This window comes from Cyprinodon tularosa, unplaced genomic scaffold (genome assembly GCF_016077235.1).
Source record: "Cyprinodon tularosa strain WSP-4 unplaced genomic scaffold, ASM1607723v1 ctg404, whole genome shotgun sequence".
Lineage (NCBI taxonomy): Eukaryota > Metazoa > Chordata > Actinopteri > Cyprinodontiformes > Cyprinodontidae > Cyprinodon > Cyprinodon tularosa.
Window position 1 is genome coordinate 1214409 of NW_024039124.1, and position 18442 is coordinate 1232850.

The following is an 18442-nucleotide window of genomic DNA, read 5'->3' on the forward strand; positions in this document are numbered from 1 at the left end:
CCAATCAGCGAGAAGTATTGGAACACTAGCGGTAGTTTTAAAGTCAGATATATACATGCAGAGAATTTAACGTCTGGAACTAAATATATAACGTTTTGGCATAATCAAAAGAAGAAAGTAAACGTAAAAAAAATGGAAGAGGTTGATTCGGTACAGCCTCTTTCCAGAAAAGGTAAGGGCGTTTAATTCGAGTTAACGACTAATATGTTTTTGTGTTTCGGCTTGTTGTTGCTATTTAGACAATGGATGACTTCGCGGCACACTAGCTGCAAGTGTTTGTTTCTGTTTTGTTTAAAAAAGTTCCTTTATAGTTTTGGCGGCGATATAAAAAAAATTGTGTTTTAATAAAGTAATAGGGAGAGTGGGACGATGCTAAATCTAGCTACCGAGTGCTAGCATGGCTACATTAGCATATCCAGATTGGTCAAACTAGACGTTGGTTATCTTATACCTGATGAATGTAAAACATGTTTGTTTGTTACACATCCTTAAATCAGTTTATGGGAACAGAACAAAAAGGCAAATGCACTTCAGGTGATTTATTTATTTATTCTTAATCAGAATCAGTCCATATTGATATCCACAGTAAACAGAACTGTTTTCAAAGACACTTTAGAAATAAAGGTATCCAGATCGTACAAAGAAATATATTTTTTTTGCATTCATTTGTAGAATAAAAAAATTAAATACTCTGTAAATAAGATATATATATATATATATATATATATATATATATATATATATATATATATATATATATATATATATATATTTTTTTTTTTTTTTTAAATAAGAATATTGATGCAGCACTAAAAATAAAATCCCCCCAATTAAGTAAATTTACTTTGAATAATTGGGATTTTTTTTTTCCTATAAGAAATAGTCTTATGACATGGTAATTTTAATGAGTTGTTACAATAAATAAACCTGCTTGAATACTGACTTTTACATGCTAAGAGTTAAACTATTGATCTACAGTGGAAATGTTAAGATTTAAACTGTATTTATTTAGACAGGAAATGTTTAGTTTCATCATTCTTTATCTCTCTAGTAATAGAAAAAAAGCTGTGCAAAAATAAACTTAAGTATTATGTGTTGCATCTATCTACTCTTACAAAATGATGTTAAACCTGCAGCTCAATGGTAGTACTTTTTGCTGTTATTTGTCTTATTTTGTCTTTAAACTTTTTAAGTTCTTTAAAGGAATAGTACACCCAAAACATGATTAGCCTTCATTTTCTACTCGCCTCCATGCTGAACAACACTCTGGAGTACTTTTTTGATATCTCAAATGCATCTGGAGATCTGGGAGGCTTCTTGCTGTCTGCTGACATTCAAATAATGGAGGTCCATGGCGCCCGAGACAGAAAGGTCCATAAAAGTCCACAAAAACGTGTCAATATTCCTCCATACTGCTCGTCCAATGTAATCCAAGTGTCCTGAGTGGGTAGCATCCAGAATTTACTCGAAACGAAGTCATTTAGAATGTTTTTAGAGCATAAACAGTAGTGTATAGGATTTCCTAACAGCGCCCCCATGCGCGCTCACGATTCTACGGAAGCCGGCAGACCAAACCAGCGCATTCAGCTCGGCAAAGAACTCATGCTCTTCCTCAACACTGAAGTCCTCAGACATTTTTCTTTCGTTGTTTCTTTCTTTGCACAGGTAAACAGCACATTTCTTCTTCTACGCTTGCATTATCGGCAGACCAGACGCTGAATGCGCACTTTCTTCCGGTTTGGTCTGCCGGCTTCCGTAGAATCGTGAGCGCGCATGGGGGCGCTATTAGGAAATCCTATACACTACTGTTTATGCTCTAAAAACATTCTAAATGACTTCGTTTCAAGTAAATTCTGGATGCTACCCACTCAGGACACTTGGATTACATTGGACGAGCAGTATGGAGGAATATTGACACGTTTTTGTGGACTTTTATGGACCTTTCTGTCTCGGGCGCCATGGACCTCCATTATTTGAATGTCAGCAGACAGCAAGAAGCCTCCCAGATCTCCAGATGCATTTGAGATATCAAAAAAGTACTCCAGAGTGTTGTTCAGCATGGAGGTGAGTAGAAAATGAAGGCTAATCATGTTTTGGGTGTACTATTCCTTTAATCTGTTGGCTGCTTGTCTTCGTGCAATAGATAATAATTTGTTGGAAAATGTTTAGACTCTTATTTAGATATTTTATTTATACTGAGTGTAGTAAATAGACTCAGATTAGTTTATATATCAATAGTATAATATTGATGACTTACAGGGTGTGTAATGATTATTGTAATTTTTTTTTTAGTTTACATTTTTCTAGTTTAGCAAATTATGATATCCTTGTCCCAGATGTTGGCCACAACCCAAGCAATGCGTTAATTTACAAACTTAATTCTCAAATGAAATCATGAGTAAAAAACACTGGATGACAGACGAATTTGTGCTCTTAACATACGTTCATTGTGAAAAATCCTTTTCTTGCATTTTTACTCTTACCGGTAATTTCTCTCCAATCAGTAATGAATTCCCTCTTCTCTTTCTTTTTGGGATCTGCACTTCCCTCCATGTTCCTATAATGTCCTTATACATTTCTTTATGTAAACTTCACTTTTGATATTATGGTAATGTGCAGAATCCCTTTTCATGCAATGACATCTTCAGCTTCCACTGCTTTCAAATGCATGGAGACCACTGCTGCAAAAATAGTTGCTTTTTTTTTTCTTGGAGTACTATTTGGCTCTATGACATATTTTGATTATTTTTTCAACTCTTGATCCCTGACTGTTGTTTTTATTTTTTTGGGGAAATTTTCCTCTATCCACCTCCACCTCCACCTTAGGCTCCAACTTAATTCCAAGGGCGTAGGTTTGATTTCAACTTTGGCAGGGACACTGTTGGCCTGATGTCATTGGTCCTATAATAAAATATGCATGCTCGTTTTTTTATGCTTGACGTGAAAATCGGGGTGTATATCGTTTAAACAGAAAAACAACATTTCTTGCTACATTTATGCAAATTTTATAAGCACTACACACACTAGATGCTGTTTATCAATGACTGACCCTTTACTGGCTCTGATGAATGAGGAAATAGGACTTTATTCCACTTTGCATTTGAAATTACCTAAGACAGTAGGTAAATCTGTGCCTATTTAACAGAATATAGTCTAAATGTGTCTGTTATATGTGGATTTATACTTTTTTTTTTTGAAGATATAGAATTGTGCAGAGGTAAACAGAGGTAAACCCCACTCTTATCTTTTAAATGTTCTCTTTGTATCATTAAAACAAAACAAAATAATAGATTCAAGGGACGCCAAATAAATGTATTGTATTTACATGAGCACTGTAAATAGAAGAGGGACTGACACTGAGCATTTAATATATTAACGTCACTCTACAAGCTCTACATCTAGGCTATAGTTACTCTGTTTAACTCATATCATGTATTTTATTTATGGCTGAAACAATTCATTGGATTAATCAATAATAGAAATATTGTAAACAAATTTAATAATCAATTGATCATTATGGAGTATCGAGACTCTAAAAGATGTCTTTAGCTCACAGAGCGACCAACTAAGAGCAAGAATTATACAAAAATTATTAAAAGAAAAAAATTCCATTTTAGATAAAACATGTTTTCGTCTGTCAATATTCCCCAATGCAGAACTCCTCTACTGCTGCGACAACGCTGTATTGTAAATTATAAACATGGTATTCACATCTAATTGTTGGATAGGGACAGGTAGGTCCGTCCAAAGTTTTGGTAGGGACTTGTCCCTATGGTCCCTTTGCAAACCTACGCCCATGCTAAATTCTCTAGAACATTCAGAAGTTTAGCTGTCTTTATGCTTTAAAACAGTAACCTTGTGTTGTGACTATTTTGTTGCCTTTATCAGGTGATACAATACTTTGGCTTTTCCGAATCTTAGGTGATATTGATCTAGATGTTACAACGGAGGGGCTTTCTTCCCGGTTATTTTACTTTTTATGAAATTTTTGAATTCTTAGTCCCTGTGTCCTTTCAGTTAATTAAAATTACACAGAGACTCATATCAATGTTTCATTTAGAAATATTGCAACTGAGAAATATGTTGATAGTTTCAGCTTACTCTTGGTTACCCTCTGTATTTGTGCAAAAATATGAGTCTAAACAATATTTACTTAAAATAATCTGTTGATACAGCACACCTATGAAGAGCAAATACAAACATCAGATAGTTCAAGTCAATGCAGGTCAAGCCCTAATCATTTATAGCATATAGTTATATTAGAACTTCGAATGTTAAGTTTCCATGTGTATTTTTTTTAGATGGCTGATTGAACATTCAGATCTTCTTGTGTCTGTTGTCATAGAGCTGCGTAAACAGAAGCTAATGGAGTACTTGGCAGCAAAAGGAAAGTTAAAACTGCCAAATTCCACAAAAGGGTAAGACTAAGGACTCCTGAAATATTGCTGCAGTTTGGTTTTAATTTAAAGGTGGTTTAATTGATGTTTTATCCTTCAGGTCATCTCTCCATGCGGACTTTGAGCAACAGAAGGCTACTAAAACCGCTCAGAAGGTATGCTGTTTAGTGCATGTGTGCCTCTGTTCAGTCAAGGCTATTAATAACAGGAATTGCAAAATGCCAAAGTTGTGTTAATAGTTTAGTAATGTGTCATTGCCAAATGACGCTGTCTGTCTGATGGAAAACGTAATAACACAATTTGCATTTAACAGGTTGCAATGGGAAAAGAAAACAAAGCTCCAACTGACAGATTAAAATGGCAGAGTTCCAGGGGTGAAACTTTTGTTCCTCAGCGCAGTCAGGACCCTCCCAGAAGGAGAGAATTTGCTCTCTCTGACAAAGTGAATGTGAGAGATGGAAAGCAAAATGTTGTAAGGCCATCATCCAATAGAGTGTCAGCACAGCCTAAAGTTAATCCCATGCTCAGAAAAACTTACACTGTGTTACCTTCTAAAGCTAACTCAACCCTCAGTAGCACCCTCAAAAAGCAGCCTGACCCAGGAACTGAAACTATAAGCAAGGTGCAGCCTAATGCACATTTTATACACGGCGCAAAGTCAAATTCCAAATCAATATTGTGCCCGGCTGGAGCTATGTCACGACCACTGGAAATGACAAATACTCGGATAAGTATCGGTCCACTCATTAAAACCAAAACGGGACTTGTTCCTGCAGTGATCCAACCAAGGAATGAGAAATCAAATTCATCAGATCCACGTGGCACAAAACAACCAAGTTTTACAGCAAAGAGAGTGCAATGCAGTATGTCATCATCAGTGTCTGTTCACCACAGGCCTGTTTTGATGCTCTCCTCAGATTCAAGACCTATGAGTAAAACGGAAGCTCAGAACAAGTCTAAACTTAAACCAGTGCCTCATAAACAAACCCAACTGGCGGTAGGACATGTGTCTGCTGCGCCATCCAAGTTCAAAGCCACAACTGTCAAACCAGAGCAGAGAGCTTTAACCGGTAAATCAGGACAGTCAACTGAGAGATATGTGAAGCAAAGATCTGAAATGAATGAAAAGAAATATGCCCAATCAGTAAAAGTTGAGGCTTCGACCGTCTCAAGGACATCAATCAAAGCCAGTTCAACATCTGTTAAGACAAAAACACAGACTGTTGTATCTAAAGGTAGGGGGCAAACTCAGATGAAAAAAGAGATGCAAAGAAACATGCAGAAAACTAGCAGAATTCTTCCAGTTCCTGCCCCTACAAAATGTACAGCTGCTGCAAGGGTTTCCCAGACGGCACCACAGCCTTCCAGGTCCATCAGTGTCATAAACCAGCCTGCAGCGATGAAGACACCAAAGGCCAAGGTTAAAGTTGTTCCCCAGACTGAAGGAAAGAAACAGAGCTCTGCTCAGAAGGAGAGAATGTAAGCAAAACGGTTTAATGTTGCTATTTGTTGCTTTGATGTTGAGTGAAATATTTAGCCGGCATTTTTTTTACCTGTTTGGTTCTCAGGAGGAAGCTCCAAGAATGGCGCGAATCAAAGGGGATTTCCTACAAGCGTCCTCCAATGCCCGTGAAACCTTCGGTCAAACGCACCGTGTCTGTGCCCCAGCCCTTCTGGGCTTCCATGAAGCTTGAAGACGATGTCCAGTCCCTCATCTCTGCAGTCGACACCTGTCTAACTGACTGCATAAAACTACTGGCTGAGGTAAATGGTAGGGTATGCATAGCATGCATTACACCCTAAAACTAGGATATCTGAAATGTAAAAGCAAGGATAACTAGACATATTTAAATATAAGGAAAGAAAGATAACTTTTTAACTGGTACTCGTCACGTCTTTCTATTGGACATTCTGTGGTTTAATTTTTTTTTTATGTAATAGCTTTGATGAAAAAGTTGCGGCTATGACCTTAAAATTCTGATCCCCATCCTCAGGGCTGCCCTCCAGAGCAGGTGAAGGACGTTGTCTCACGCCTACCAGCGGTGTCTCAGAAGTTTGCCAAATACTGGATCTTTCAGGCCCGTCTGATGGAGCGAGAGGGCAACTTGGACATACTGCCCATGTTTGAAGAGGCTGTTGGAGTTATATTGGAGGTACATCATTTAGAGAACAACTTTGCTCTCATTAAGCCTGCATTGTGTGTTAATTGCACCTTTGTTTGAACAGATAGAGGCGCCGTAACACATTATTATCAGATGGGCATGACTGTAGAAGCTGGTTTTGGGTCATCAACGGTCGTGGCCTTAAATGTCATTAGAACTTGGATGTTTTCCACTCATACATTACATAATGCGTTAGAGAATACATATTACCCCAAGGTGTCAACTGTGCATTTGCATCATGAGCTGTTTAAAGGAATAGTACACCCAAAACATGATTAGCCTTCCTTTTCTACTCACCCCCATGCTGAACAACACTCTGGAGTACTTTTTTGATATCTCAAATGCATCTGGAGATCTGGGAGGCTTCTTGCTGTCTGCTGACATTCAAATAATGGAGGTCTATGGTGACCGAGACAGAAAGGTCCATAAAAGTCCACAAAAAACGTGTCAATATTCCTCCATACTGCTCGTCCAATGTATTCCAAGTGTCCTGAGTGGGTAGCATCCAGAATTTACTCGAAACGAAGTCATTTAGAATGTTTTTAGAGCATAAACAGTAGTGTATAGGATTTCCTGAAAGCGCGCACACGCGCGCTCACGACGCTACGGAAGCCGGCAGATCAAACCAGATGAAAGTGCGCATTCAGCGTCTGCTCTGCCGATAATGCAAGCGTAGAACAAGAAATGTGCTGTTTACCTGTGCAAAGAAAGAAACAACGAAAGAAAAATATCTGAGGACTTCAGTGTTGAGGAAGAGCATGAGTTCTTTGCCGAGCTGAATGCGCTGGGGGGTGACACGGTCTCGAAGGCCTTGCTGCTGTCAAAGGTGCATTAATAAAAATAAAAAAAAGAAGAAAAGAGAGCAAAGGATCACAATGGGGAAGAGGAGGGAAAAAATATATCTCACACTTTTTTCTTAGTAGGATATGGTTTGAGACTTCAGAAAAGCCCAGCACGAGAATGAACCATTGAATGGCACAAGGATTTACATTATTCTGGGGGTTAAAGATCAACCTCTTTGTTCTCTTGTTTCCTCAGCCAGTGGATGAGCTGCGAACAGTGGTGTTTGACATTCTGAAGAGGAAGGACAAAGTCCAAGGTAATGGAGTCTCCATAAATGGAGGTTGGGAGCTAGTTGCACAGAGAGACTGGGTCTCATCTAATGAGGCGTCTCAGTTCTCATCCTCGTCAGCATTGGATAGTAGGTGAAGAAATAATCAACAGCGAATCAACCGTCTAACTAGTTCATATTTCAAAAGCACTCATTTCCAGGACAGCATGGCTGTTTCCCAGACCACTAATAAACCACTCACACTTTCTACATGTCCTCCCACTTATGTTGACAGAAACTAGACAGCAGCAGTCTCCAGCTGTTACAACATAAGGAGATGAATGTAAAGTTTCAGTTATTTTTGTACCTATTTTTCTCTGCAGGCAAATGACTAGGTTTTTATTAAACATTGAGTCATGGTAAAAGCAACAATAAACATGCTAACTTTCGCATTGTGCTGAACTTAACAACTAAACTTGAAAACACTGTCACCAGTAACTAAATGTGTAAACCCCTTAATTGCCCCACAATGGGGAAATTCACTCTGCATTGGGGTTCCATTGTGTAGTACCTGGGGAGCAGTGTGGGGTTACGGGTCTTTTGCTCAGGGAGCCAAAGTGGCAGTCTGTGGGAGTGGATTTTGAACTCACAACCTCAGGATTCCAAGCCCCCATGCCTTAACCATGCCACCCCCCAACGTTGTTTTAAGAAGGCATCTGTCACTTTTAACCCTAGTCAAGCCGGTATCAGAGTATCAGGTGAACTTCAGACAATTCTGAGGGGGAAAACAGTCTGAGTAGAGATTACAGCTTTTACTAATGAAGGAGGAAATGGGGAAATAATGGGAAAATTATAAAATATTGTGAAATTATCTCAATGCTAATGTAGCAGCAGCGATGCTGTTATTACACCTTATTTAAAGTTACTGTAAAAACAAATTATTTCAAGCAGAGACATGGCTATGGTTTGATAAACATTAATTTATTGCCAGACTCTTGACTCTGTATCTACTCTGTATGGCTCTGTACCCTAATGATTCAGGGCTATTATTTAACAAAAGTTTAGAGTAAAATTTTATTTTTTGAAAAATTTATATTTTATTTTTAGAAATTTACTCCTACTTTTAGTCTTAGGTATAAATGCAAAATAGCAAAAATCTTATGGCTAAAAATACCTCTTAGGGGCCGCCACATAGCTCAGCAGACGCTGCACATACTATGAGCTACGCAGTGTTTGTACGTGCTTTGTTCTTTTTGGGTCCATAGTTCATTGTACCTATTCCAACGTTTGTCTACGAAAATGCCTTTGTTTGCCACTCTGCCTTTGTGTCATTGGACACACCTGTGAAGTGGAAAGGGCAGCCGATGATCCATCGGACGCTGCGAGTCCATTGGATACTGTCCCGGCCTTAGAGGAACTGGGTATCAGATGTAGCTTAAGGCTGTAGCATAACACTAACTCTGAATTCATCAAACTGTAGTCACTTCCTGTTCCTAGTTTCTCTTATTGTATCTTTTAAGGGGGTTAATAGAAAGAACACTATACTGGGCAGGAAAGTATTGCTCAGTCATACAAAGGATTGTGGGAAACCATGCAGCTCCTACAGGTGCTGGTCATAAAATTAGAATATCATGAAAAAGTAGATTGATTTCAGTAATTCCATTTAAAAAGTGAAACTTGTATATTATATTCATACATTACATACAAACTCATATATTTCAGATGTTTATTTTGTTTAATTTTGATGATTACAAATGACAACAAATGAAAATCTCAAATTCATCATATCAGAAAATTAGAATATTACTGAAGACCAATAAAAACAAAGGATTTATAGAAATGTTGGCCAACTGAAAAGTATGAACATGAAAAGTATGAGCATGTACAGCACTCAGTATTTAGTTGGGCCTCCTTTGGCCTGTATTACTGCAGCAATGCGGCGTGGCATGGAGTCGATCAGTCTGTGGCACTGCTCAGGTGTTATGATAGCCCAGGTTGCTCTAATAGTGGCTTTTAGCTCTTCTGAATTGTTGGGTCTGGTGTATTGCATCTTCTTCTTCACAATACCCCATAGATTTTCTATGGGGTTAAGGTCAGGAGAGTTTGCTGGCCAATTAAGAACAGGGATACCATGGTCCTTCAACCAGGTACTGGTAGCTTTGGCACTGTGTGCAGGTGCCAAGTCCTGTTGGAAAATGAAATCTGCATCTCCAAAAAGTTGGTCAGCTGCAGGAAGCATGAAGTGCTCTAAAACTTCCTGGTATGTGGCTGCGTTGACCCTGGACCTCAGAAAACACAATGGACCAACACCAGCAGATGACATGGCACCCCAAACCATCACTGACTGTGGAAACTTTACACTGGACTTCAAGCAACGTGGATGAAGTGCCTCTCTTCTTTTCCTCCAGACTCTGGGACCTTGATTTCCAAAGGAAATGCAAAATTTACTTTCATCAGAGAACATGACTTTGGACCACTCACCAGCAGTCCAGTCCTGTTTCTCTTTAGCCCAGGCAAGACGCTTCTGACGCTGTCTGTGGTTCAAGAGTGGCTTGACACAAGGAATGCGACAGCAGAAACCCATGTCTTTCATACGTCTGTGTGTGGTGGTTCTTGAAGCACTCACTCCAGCTGCAGTCCACTCCTTGTGAATCTCCCCCACATTTTTGAATGGGTTTTGTTTCACAATCCTCTCCAGGGTGCGGTTATCTCTCTTGCTTGTACACTTTTTTCGACCACATCTTTTCCTTCCCTTCGCCTCTCTATTAATGTGCTTGGACACTGAGCTCTGTGAACAGCCAGCCTCTTTAGCGATGACCTTTTGTGTCTTGCCCTCCTTGTGCAAGGTGTCGATGGTCGTCTTTTGGACAACTGTCAAGTCAGCAGTCTTCCCCATGATTGTGTAGCCTATAGAACTAGACTGAAAGACCATTTAAAGGCTTTTGCAGGTGGTTTGAGTTAATTAGCTGATTAGAGTGTGGCACCAGGGGCCATCAATTTTGAACCTTTTCACAATATTCTAATTTTCTGATATGATGAATTTGAGATTTTCATTTGTTGTCATTTGTAATCATCAAAATTAAACAAAATAAACATCTGAAATATATGAGTTTGTATGTAATGTATGAATATAATATACAAGTTTCACTTTTTAAATGGAATTACTGAAATCAATCTACTTTTTCATGATATTCTAATTTTATGACCAGCGCCTGTATGTGGTGGAGAGAAATGTTAGGAGATATGTATGGCAAATGAACTTTAGAAAGGAAGCGTCCTGCTTCCACTTCCTACATCCTTCCTTAGTCAGCATTAGAATAGCCAGTACTATTCTGACAGCACTGGATTTATTCTCCGCATTATTTAAGAGAGCTCTAAAGGTCTATGAACCGTTAAAGAGCTGCCACTAGGGGGCTGTGATGATCCTGTAGAATAAAGTGTTTAGGAAAGATAAATGATTGGAAAATGGAGAAATCATCATTGTATTTAAGTGGATGATAAAATAAAAAAAATAGAAAAACAAAGCTTGATTAATGTGGATAATATTTTCAAAAGAGCGCAGCTCTGTTTGCACTCATCACCCCAAAAACTGGGCTCAGTGCTTCCTAGAGATCAGGGCCTGTGTGTTATTATCAGAGATAATTTGCAGAACATACATAAGGAATGTCAAATTTTAAGAAATTCAAGAAAAATAAGGCATGTAAATGCAGGGGAAAATGACTGTTTATGGTGGGACTAAAATGTTGATATATATATCATGTTACAACTTTTATTTCATAATTATGAGATAAAAATCTCTTTATTTTCATCTGTGTGGTGGAAAACGACTCCTTAAGGTTTGCTCAGTCTCTCTCGCCATGTTTCCTCTTTTAAGTGTCAGGGCAACAGTGACTAAATTAGCAAATTTTTTAAACAGAACTCAGGCACTTATTTCAAAGATTATCAAAAATGGTGAGAACAAGTCGAAACTGCTAGTTTTTGATGGATTACACAAATAAGACGGATTACGACAGACATTATGCATGAATATAATAGATAAAATGTTATGCCTGTGTAAATTGGAAGGCTTAAATTGGAAGGGAACCACTTTTGTTCAGTTTAAGACGTTTCAACACCTATCCAGGAGTCTTTGTCTATTCTGTTGGCATGCACCAGAGCGAACTCTAGTTGGAGCACTGATGTATTTAAGCAACATGGAGGTTCAACCTCCTGCACACATTTTAAGTCAGATACAAATCAAATATCCAACCCTTGTGCTTCTGGATTGTTGGAGCTATTTGTTGTCCGTAGGCTGTGATTGGTCTTGGTTGCAATTTGTCAATGTTTTATTTGATTTGTTGATAAATGTTGCTTTGTTGTTCAAGACTTGTGTAACATTTACCATGGTGTCATTTTTATCATCTAAATTGAGGAAGGCGAATTAATCTCAACATAGTCATCCGAAAAAAATACGTATCAGAGATCAATTGAAATTGTCTTTATCTGCATTTCTAGAAAAAAAGTCAACTTTACCTTTATATTAAATTCCATTCTTTAGCATTTTCTTAAAATCATTTCTGAAAGTTTGATAAAGCTGTCCTTGATCATCATCAGTGAGGACACCGTAATTGGAAGAACCCTTCTCGAAATGAAGTTAATTTTTTTGTTTTACCTTTCTCTCTGAGATGAGGAACAGAAAGATGACTTTCCATCCCCTGAAGCGTCTCCAGACGATGGCAACAACCCATTGAGGACACCTAAACCTGTCCGAATTCTTGTTGAGGGAGAGAGAGGAGACTCCTCCGTGGTCAAGTACAAGGTCACTGCAACTCCAGGGTATGTTCGATGTTTATAACCTCTACTTTGCCAGGGTTTATGGGTGCATTAGAATTGGCTTTAAGCTAAATATTTTACACAGAATTAGCACAAAGAAGTATTTGTTGAACTCTTCTGCAATTTAGAAAATGTTTATTTTCCCCAAATAAGGGGCAAATAATGTGAAACCACAGCATTTATTGATCTAGCAGTGGTTAATTGTGTGTTTTCTCTAATGAGAACTTGACAAATCATCTCTGCCAAAACTAAATGATAAAGGGCCAGCAGTCCTCCGAAAACTCAAAACCTTCACTCTAAATAATGAAAATCATTGGTAATACCTTCAATTCCACCACAATCCATAAGGAAATACTTCTCATTTGTATTATTATGTTTTGAAATATATGCCTACATCAACTGTAAATTGGTCTAAATAAGAGTAGCTTTGAACTAAATACTCTTCTTGATCATATTTGATAAAAAAACACGTCACAATGCCAGTGACCAAAGTACTACATTTTTTGTGTGAATGTAGGCTATTATATTTATTAATGTGAGTGTAGTCTACAAATGTTGCTGCTATAAATGCTATAAATTAGCATAATATTAGAATCTTAACTAGTAATACGTTCAGTGGTCATTGAATGCAACCTTGCTTTGTCTTTGACTTTGAGGAAATTGGTGCTTGAAAGCTCTTAAAATGTCCTGTAGTTTAATGTTAAAGATGTGGGAACTGTAGTGCTCATTGGGAAAGTGGACTCCTTTCTTTGTTTTACACAATGGATAATGTATAACAAAGATTCCTCAATGAGTAAAAGAACAAAACCTTAAGTGTTTTTCTTTACTTCCTCCTCAGTGGCCCATCCAGTCGGCAGAACAAACCAGTAAGAGTCAACGGGCAGGAGGTTCGCTTCTTCACCCCGGTTCGACGGTCCGTGCGGATCGAGAGAGCCTCACTCCGATACCCATCATCCCTCCAGGACCATGATGTCTGCGTCAGCTTGTGCGGCGACAGCATCTCAGAGGGAGTCAAGGAAAACAATGAAGAACAATCCAGCGAGCAAAGCAACAAACCCTTGTACTTTTACAGAGAGAACGAAGCACTTGGGGACAAAGTCTCGGTCAAGCTCATCCTTGATGACAGTTTTTAAATCTGCTTACTTTATCACATTTTAACATTCTTAACACAAAGATTGTTCTTACATTGTAAATGCTTAAATATTCAAAAGTTTTTTTTCTGCTCATCAATACAGAACTTTGCATCTGAACCTGTGAACATGTCATAAAATGTTTCTATGTTGCTAATAAGGTTTCAGATTGATCTTTTTATACTTCTATGTTTGAAGAATGGTGCATTAAAAAGCAGCTACCTAACCTTGTTGTCGAATCTGTAAATGCGCTTTTCATCACACACGGACTAAATGCAGGAGCTTGGCGGGAGGTGAAACCAAATACGTGACGCAAGTGTTTTAACATACCTGAGTTGTGATGATTCATAAGTTGCCATGTTATGCTTTTGCTCATTACTGAGATCATTTTTGTAAAAAAAATAAAAAATAATTTTTTAGCAGTTTTATAAAAACAAGAATTTTTTAAAAGAAAACATCTCACACTCAAAATCAGTTTTTCACCTATGACTTTTTCAAAGATTAGTCAGTGAAGTGAGATTTAAGAAACGTTTTGCCTCTTATTCATTTGGGACCTGCTCAACAAGTTGCATACATACTTTTTTTTTTTTTTTTTGCCTCTAGGTGTAGGAAAAATCATCTGATATTTATTTGTAAGCACCAGAGCAGAAAAAAAAAATGTTAGTGGGAAGTCTGAACAGATAATGAACTCTGCATCACTTCCTGTGTCTATAAAATAACCTTTGGCTGGCGAGACACACCAGACACACCTTTCACTTCTTCTGAGCAGCGCAAACGGAGCACTTTCTCCTAAACTATCAGACCTCTGCTTCTCATGATGGCTAAGCCTCAGGTAAGAGCAATAGTGTTTCCTGTCCATCTACTTGTAATAAATGCATCATATGTAATGTATTGCCTGAAATACTATGTGATGAGTATCAAGAAATTTGTTTTTGGAGTGAGTGGATGGGAAAGATTAATGCACAGGAATGTTTTTTTTTTTTTTTGCAGGACTCAGAGAAATTTACATAAACTCTATTAATTAGAGAAATCTTCAAAGCTTCATTTTTTGGGAAGAAAGATTGAATCCAAAAACTACTCACTAAAATCAAGATATTTCGGATTCACAGCATCGGCATAGACTCATTGGTCTACTCTAGCCTGTCCAACATGCCCTCAGTGAACATTGCTAACTGCATTTATTTCTCCCCTGTTTAGTTCCTAATACAGAAGGTTTATCTTAAGCACGGGGAGCGTTATGTTGTAATTACACTAAAAAAAGACAAAAAACAAAAAGACACAAGACTCCAACTGGAAACACGTGATGCACAGGACGGTAAGAGAAATGTCCTATGAAATACTGAGTTATGATTACTGAGTGTGAAACTTGACAGCTTGAACTATGGATGCACCTATAATACATTCTATTGCATTATATACATATATATATATATGTATATATATTAGATGAGACTTCAAACGTGCAAAGTTGGGACAAATTGTTCATAGCTGTTCTGATATTTGAGTGCTGATTTCTGATTTATCTGTTTTCAGGAACACCTGTGTATAAAATTCTTCATGAAAGTGATTCAGGAGGGAAGATTATCAAAAAAGTGACTTTTGTCTTCCGATATAAGGAAAACAAATACTATCTAAAGCAACAGGAAGGGAATACCACGGAGGTAAGCATGCACTGATGTAAACAAAGTCAACGACAGACACCTAAGAACTTAGTTGAATATCAGTCTTTTAAAATCTAAGGAAAATAAATGTGGGGGACTTTGAAAGAAGAAAATGTATCAGAATGTACGTCATATTACCAAAAGAGCACATAGAAGTGAAGCAGAGGCATGCAAACTGTATATAACAATTTTTCTAAAATAATGTGTAATGTGAATGGATACCAACTTGTGCTACAGATCCCAACATGAAATGTCCTCACTTATAAATATTCTGAGTCAATGTTTTAAGATCTATCCTATAAAGTTGTCAAGCTTATTATAGGTATATTTACAATCTGGATTCTTCAAAAAAAAATCTGCTTAAGCATCTGTTTTTGTGTAATTAATTTGTTTTTTTTTCTTTCAGCTGGCAGTGCTCAACATTGAAGGGGATTGGAAATGTACACTTCCCCCCGATGTTTGCTGGTTTCGGATGGTTCCTCTTAATGGCGGTGAAAGACATACCTTTGAACCTGTGATAGGGGCGATCCCGACACCTGAGCTGTTTAACAAAAAAGAATTCACAATGGTGATGTTTCTTTATTATTATTTCTCTTTCTTTGATTTTATTCAAACATAAGTTACTTTATTAAATGACACAGGAACTGTTGTATTACTTTAATATATTTTGAAATGCCTAAAAATGAATAATCAGAAATCACAGAGACACACATGACAAAAGATGCTGTACCAATATGCAGTTACATTGTGCTACAGATAAACCCTTATATATATATAAAGTATTTCTGATTCTGATAAATATATATATATATATATATATATATATATATATATATATATACAGTCATTCTGTTGTCTTCCACTTCATCCACCAAGTCATGGGGGCAGCAGTCTCAGCGGAGACTCCCTGACCTCTCTCTCCCCACACACCTCCTCTAGCTCTGCTGGGGGAAGCCTGAGGCATTCCCAGACCAGCCAAGGGCATAGTCTTTCCATTGTTTCCTGGGTTGCCCCCTTGATCTCCTCCTGAGGGAGGCGTCCAGCGAGCATCCAAAAAAGATTCCTGAGCCACCACAGTTGACTCCTCTCAGTGTGAAGTAGAAAGAGCTCTACTCCGTGCCTCTTCCGGATGACTGAGCTTCCCACCCTATCTCTAGAAATCCTGTCCATAAAGATTATGAACAGGACTGAAGACAAAGGACAGCCTGTCAGACTTCAACATGCAGCAGGAACAAGTCTGACTTCATGCTGCCAATGTCTTTCAAACTCTAGCTCTTATTATGGGTTTCCTATTATTATGGAGGAAACCCACCACCTCAGTCTACCCCTCCAGGGACACTCTCTCCAACCTCTGCATGATGTTGAAAAGGCATGTCAGCCATGACAGCACTACAATATCCAGAACTTTTAGCTTTCGTCTGCCGGGTCGTTCCAGCTTCCTTCTCTTCCAGCTTATGTAGCTCACTACCTAGTGCCAATCGGAGGACAGCTCCACCCTTCTCTTCACCCAAGTCCTAAAAGCCATGCACCCAAGGTCTAAAGATACAACATCAAAGTTGATCATCGACCTCTGACCTAGGGTGTCCTAGTGCCAATTTCGTAGATGGACATTCTTTTTGTTTGAACATGGTGTTCTTTATGGACAATCCATAACCTACACATTAGTTGAATAATAGAACTCAACTCAGGTCTAGAGCTGGGGGTCCCAGCTTTAATATAACTTACACCTCCTATCTATGTTAATATCATATATTAATGCCTTCCTCATATTGATTAGATACTAAGGAGGGGGATAGAGGTTTGTTTACCAGTATTTATCCTGAAAGGGATTTGTGCAGATAACATATCTACAGACAGTAAATCATCTTCTGATTTTTTATTTAACATTTATTTTAGCAGGAAGTCCCTGAAGACCCTACGAGGAAGACCTGACCAAGAAGCAGCAGTAAAGTAAGACATATAAAAACACAGGACAACATAATAAAATCAATTATAAACTAGACTCTATAACAGTTAAAATTCTCTGTGATGTAAATCACTTTATTTTCTCTAACCTTTTATATCATATGTCTTCTGCTCTGCAGGAATTGAAAACCAATTAGGCTTTCCATCACCATGCTGAAGAACTCCCTGCTTGATGTAAATTCTTTCCCCAACCATTACCACAGTGACATAGAGAAAAGAAGAGCCATTGACAGAGGGATCCTGGTTTTCATGATGATCTTTTGAGTCTTGATTCTCTTAGCCTTTTGATGACTGATGTTCTATGATATTAAAAGGGTTCTTGGAGGGGTTTGGTGGAAGGGTAACCTTTTTTCTACCAGTGAAGCAGATAAATGCTTTTGAAAAGCAAAAGAAAAGTGAATGGTTAACAAACCTGGCTATCAATGGTTAGTAGAAGAAAAAAAAGATGCAGTCCATTAAATGTGATTATTTTACACAGTGTATTTATGAATTCTAAACTCAGAGTAAGGATTATGGCTTCCTGCTCTTTTAATGCTTTTAATATGAATTTCCATGTTGGGTATTATTGGTTTGGAAATTAAAATCTTTTTGCAATACAGGGGGATTTTATTGTTTCCTGAAGACACAAATGTGAATGTAAATATATTTATAATAAAATGATGATGATCATAAAGTCATGTCTGCTGTATTTACATGTTTTATAATGTTGTTTTTTTTTGTTGAATAGATCCTTTTTTTTTTTGAAGAGTTTCCCCCAAAGAAAACAGGTTAAAAATGATCAAGGTTTTTTCTGTGAATCTGACTAGATTTGAACCATTGTCTTGACTGGTGGACTTTATTTGTATTGGTCAGTTTCTGGGCATTGATCTGACAGATTTTCAATAGATCAGGGTTTCCTTGGATGACTGATAATTTTCACAGACAAGCAGAAAGGATCATGGCTACGGAGGATTTGCTGCAACATTTTCCTCCAGACCTCTGGACTATTCACTTCAGCACAGAACTTTCTCTTTGACGGAAATCTTTATACATAGAACTTTAAATCACTATCAATGCTGGTTTTATGCATAGTTACTTAAGGGGACAGGCGGACAGGGCATCTTCATCTGTACACAATAGGCTCCTGCATATTCATTGTTATTTTTTTTTACTGTGTTGTCTTTGTGGTGTTTAGGTAAAAGCTAAGAGCTGCAATAAAAACTAATTAAAAATCTATTAATGTCTGTAATAGTCTCCTGAACTGAACAGCTAATTTGCTTTTTTG

At 37.8% G+C, this 18442-nt stretch overlaps 1 protein-coding gene and 1 long non-coding RNA gene across 3 annotated transcripts; both read left to right on the forward strand.

Moving 5' to 3' along the window:
* ckap2l (cytoskeleton associated protein 2-like) lies at positions 1-13778 on the forward strand. Its single transcript, XM_038298278.1, has 9 exons — positions 1-172; positions 4346-4418; positions 4498-4552; positions 4711-5876; positions 5966-6161; positions 6392-6550; positions 7598-7658; positions 12275-12425; positions 13261-13778. Exons 1-9 carry the CDS (start codon positions 133-135, stop codon positions 13553-13555), a joined length of 2196 nt encoding a protein of 731 aa, XP_038154206.1. The 5' UTR covers positions 1-132; the 3' UTR covers positions 13556-13778.
* Positions 13779-15083: 1305 nt separating this feature from the next.
* On the forward strand, positions 15084-17860 carry LOC119791905. Of its 2 annotated transcripts, none has more exons than XR_005281912.1 (4): positions 15084-15213; positions 15620-15781; positions 17110-17163; positions 17298-17860. It is a non-coding gene; the product is annotated as an uncharacterized LOC119791905 (long non-coding RNA). The 2 variants fall into 2 exon arrangements; XR_005281911.1 differs by having other exon boundaries at positions 17113-17163.
* The last annotated feature ends 582 nt before the right edge of the window (positions 17861-18442 follow it).

Excerpts from the sequence above, each read along its gene's own strand:
- ckap2l (XM_038298278.1), top strand. The coding sequence starts at position 133 with ATGGAAGAGGTTGATTCGGTACAGCCTCTTTCCAGAAAAG. Across the intron at positions 4,553-4,710 it reads CTACTAAAACCGCTCAGAAG|GTTGCAATGGGAAAAGAAAA; the intron begins GTATGCTGTTTA and ends TGCATTTAACAG. Across the intron at positions 12,426-13,260 it reads AAGGTCACTGCAACTCCAGG|TGGCCCATCCAGTCGGCAGA; the intron begins GTATGTTCGATG and ends CTTCCTCCTCAG.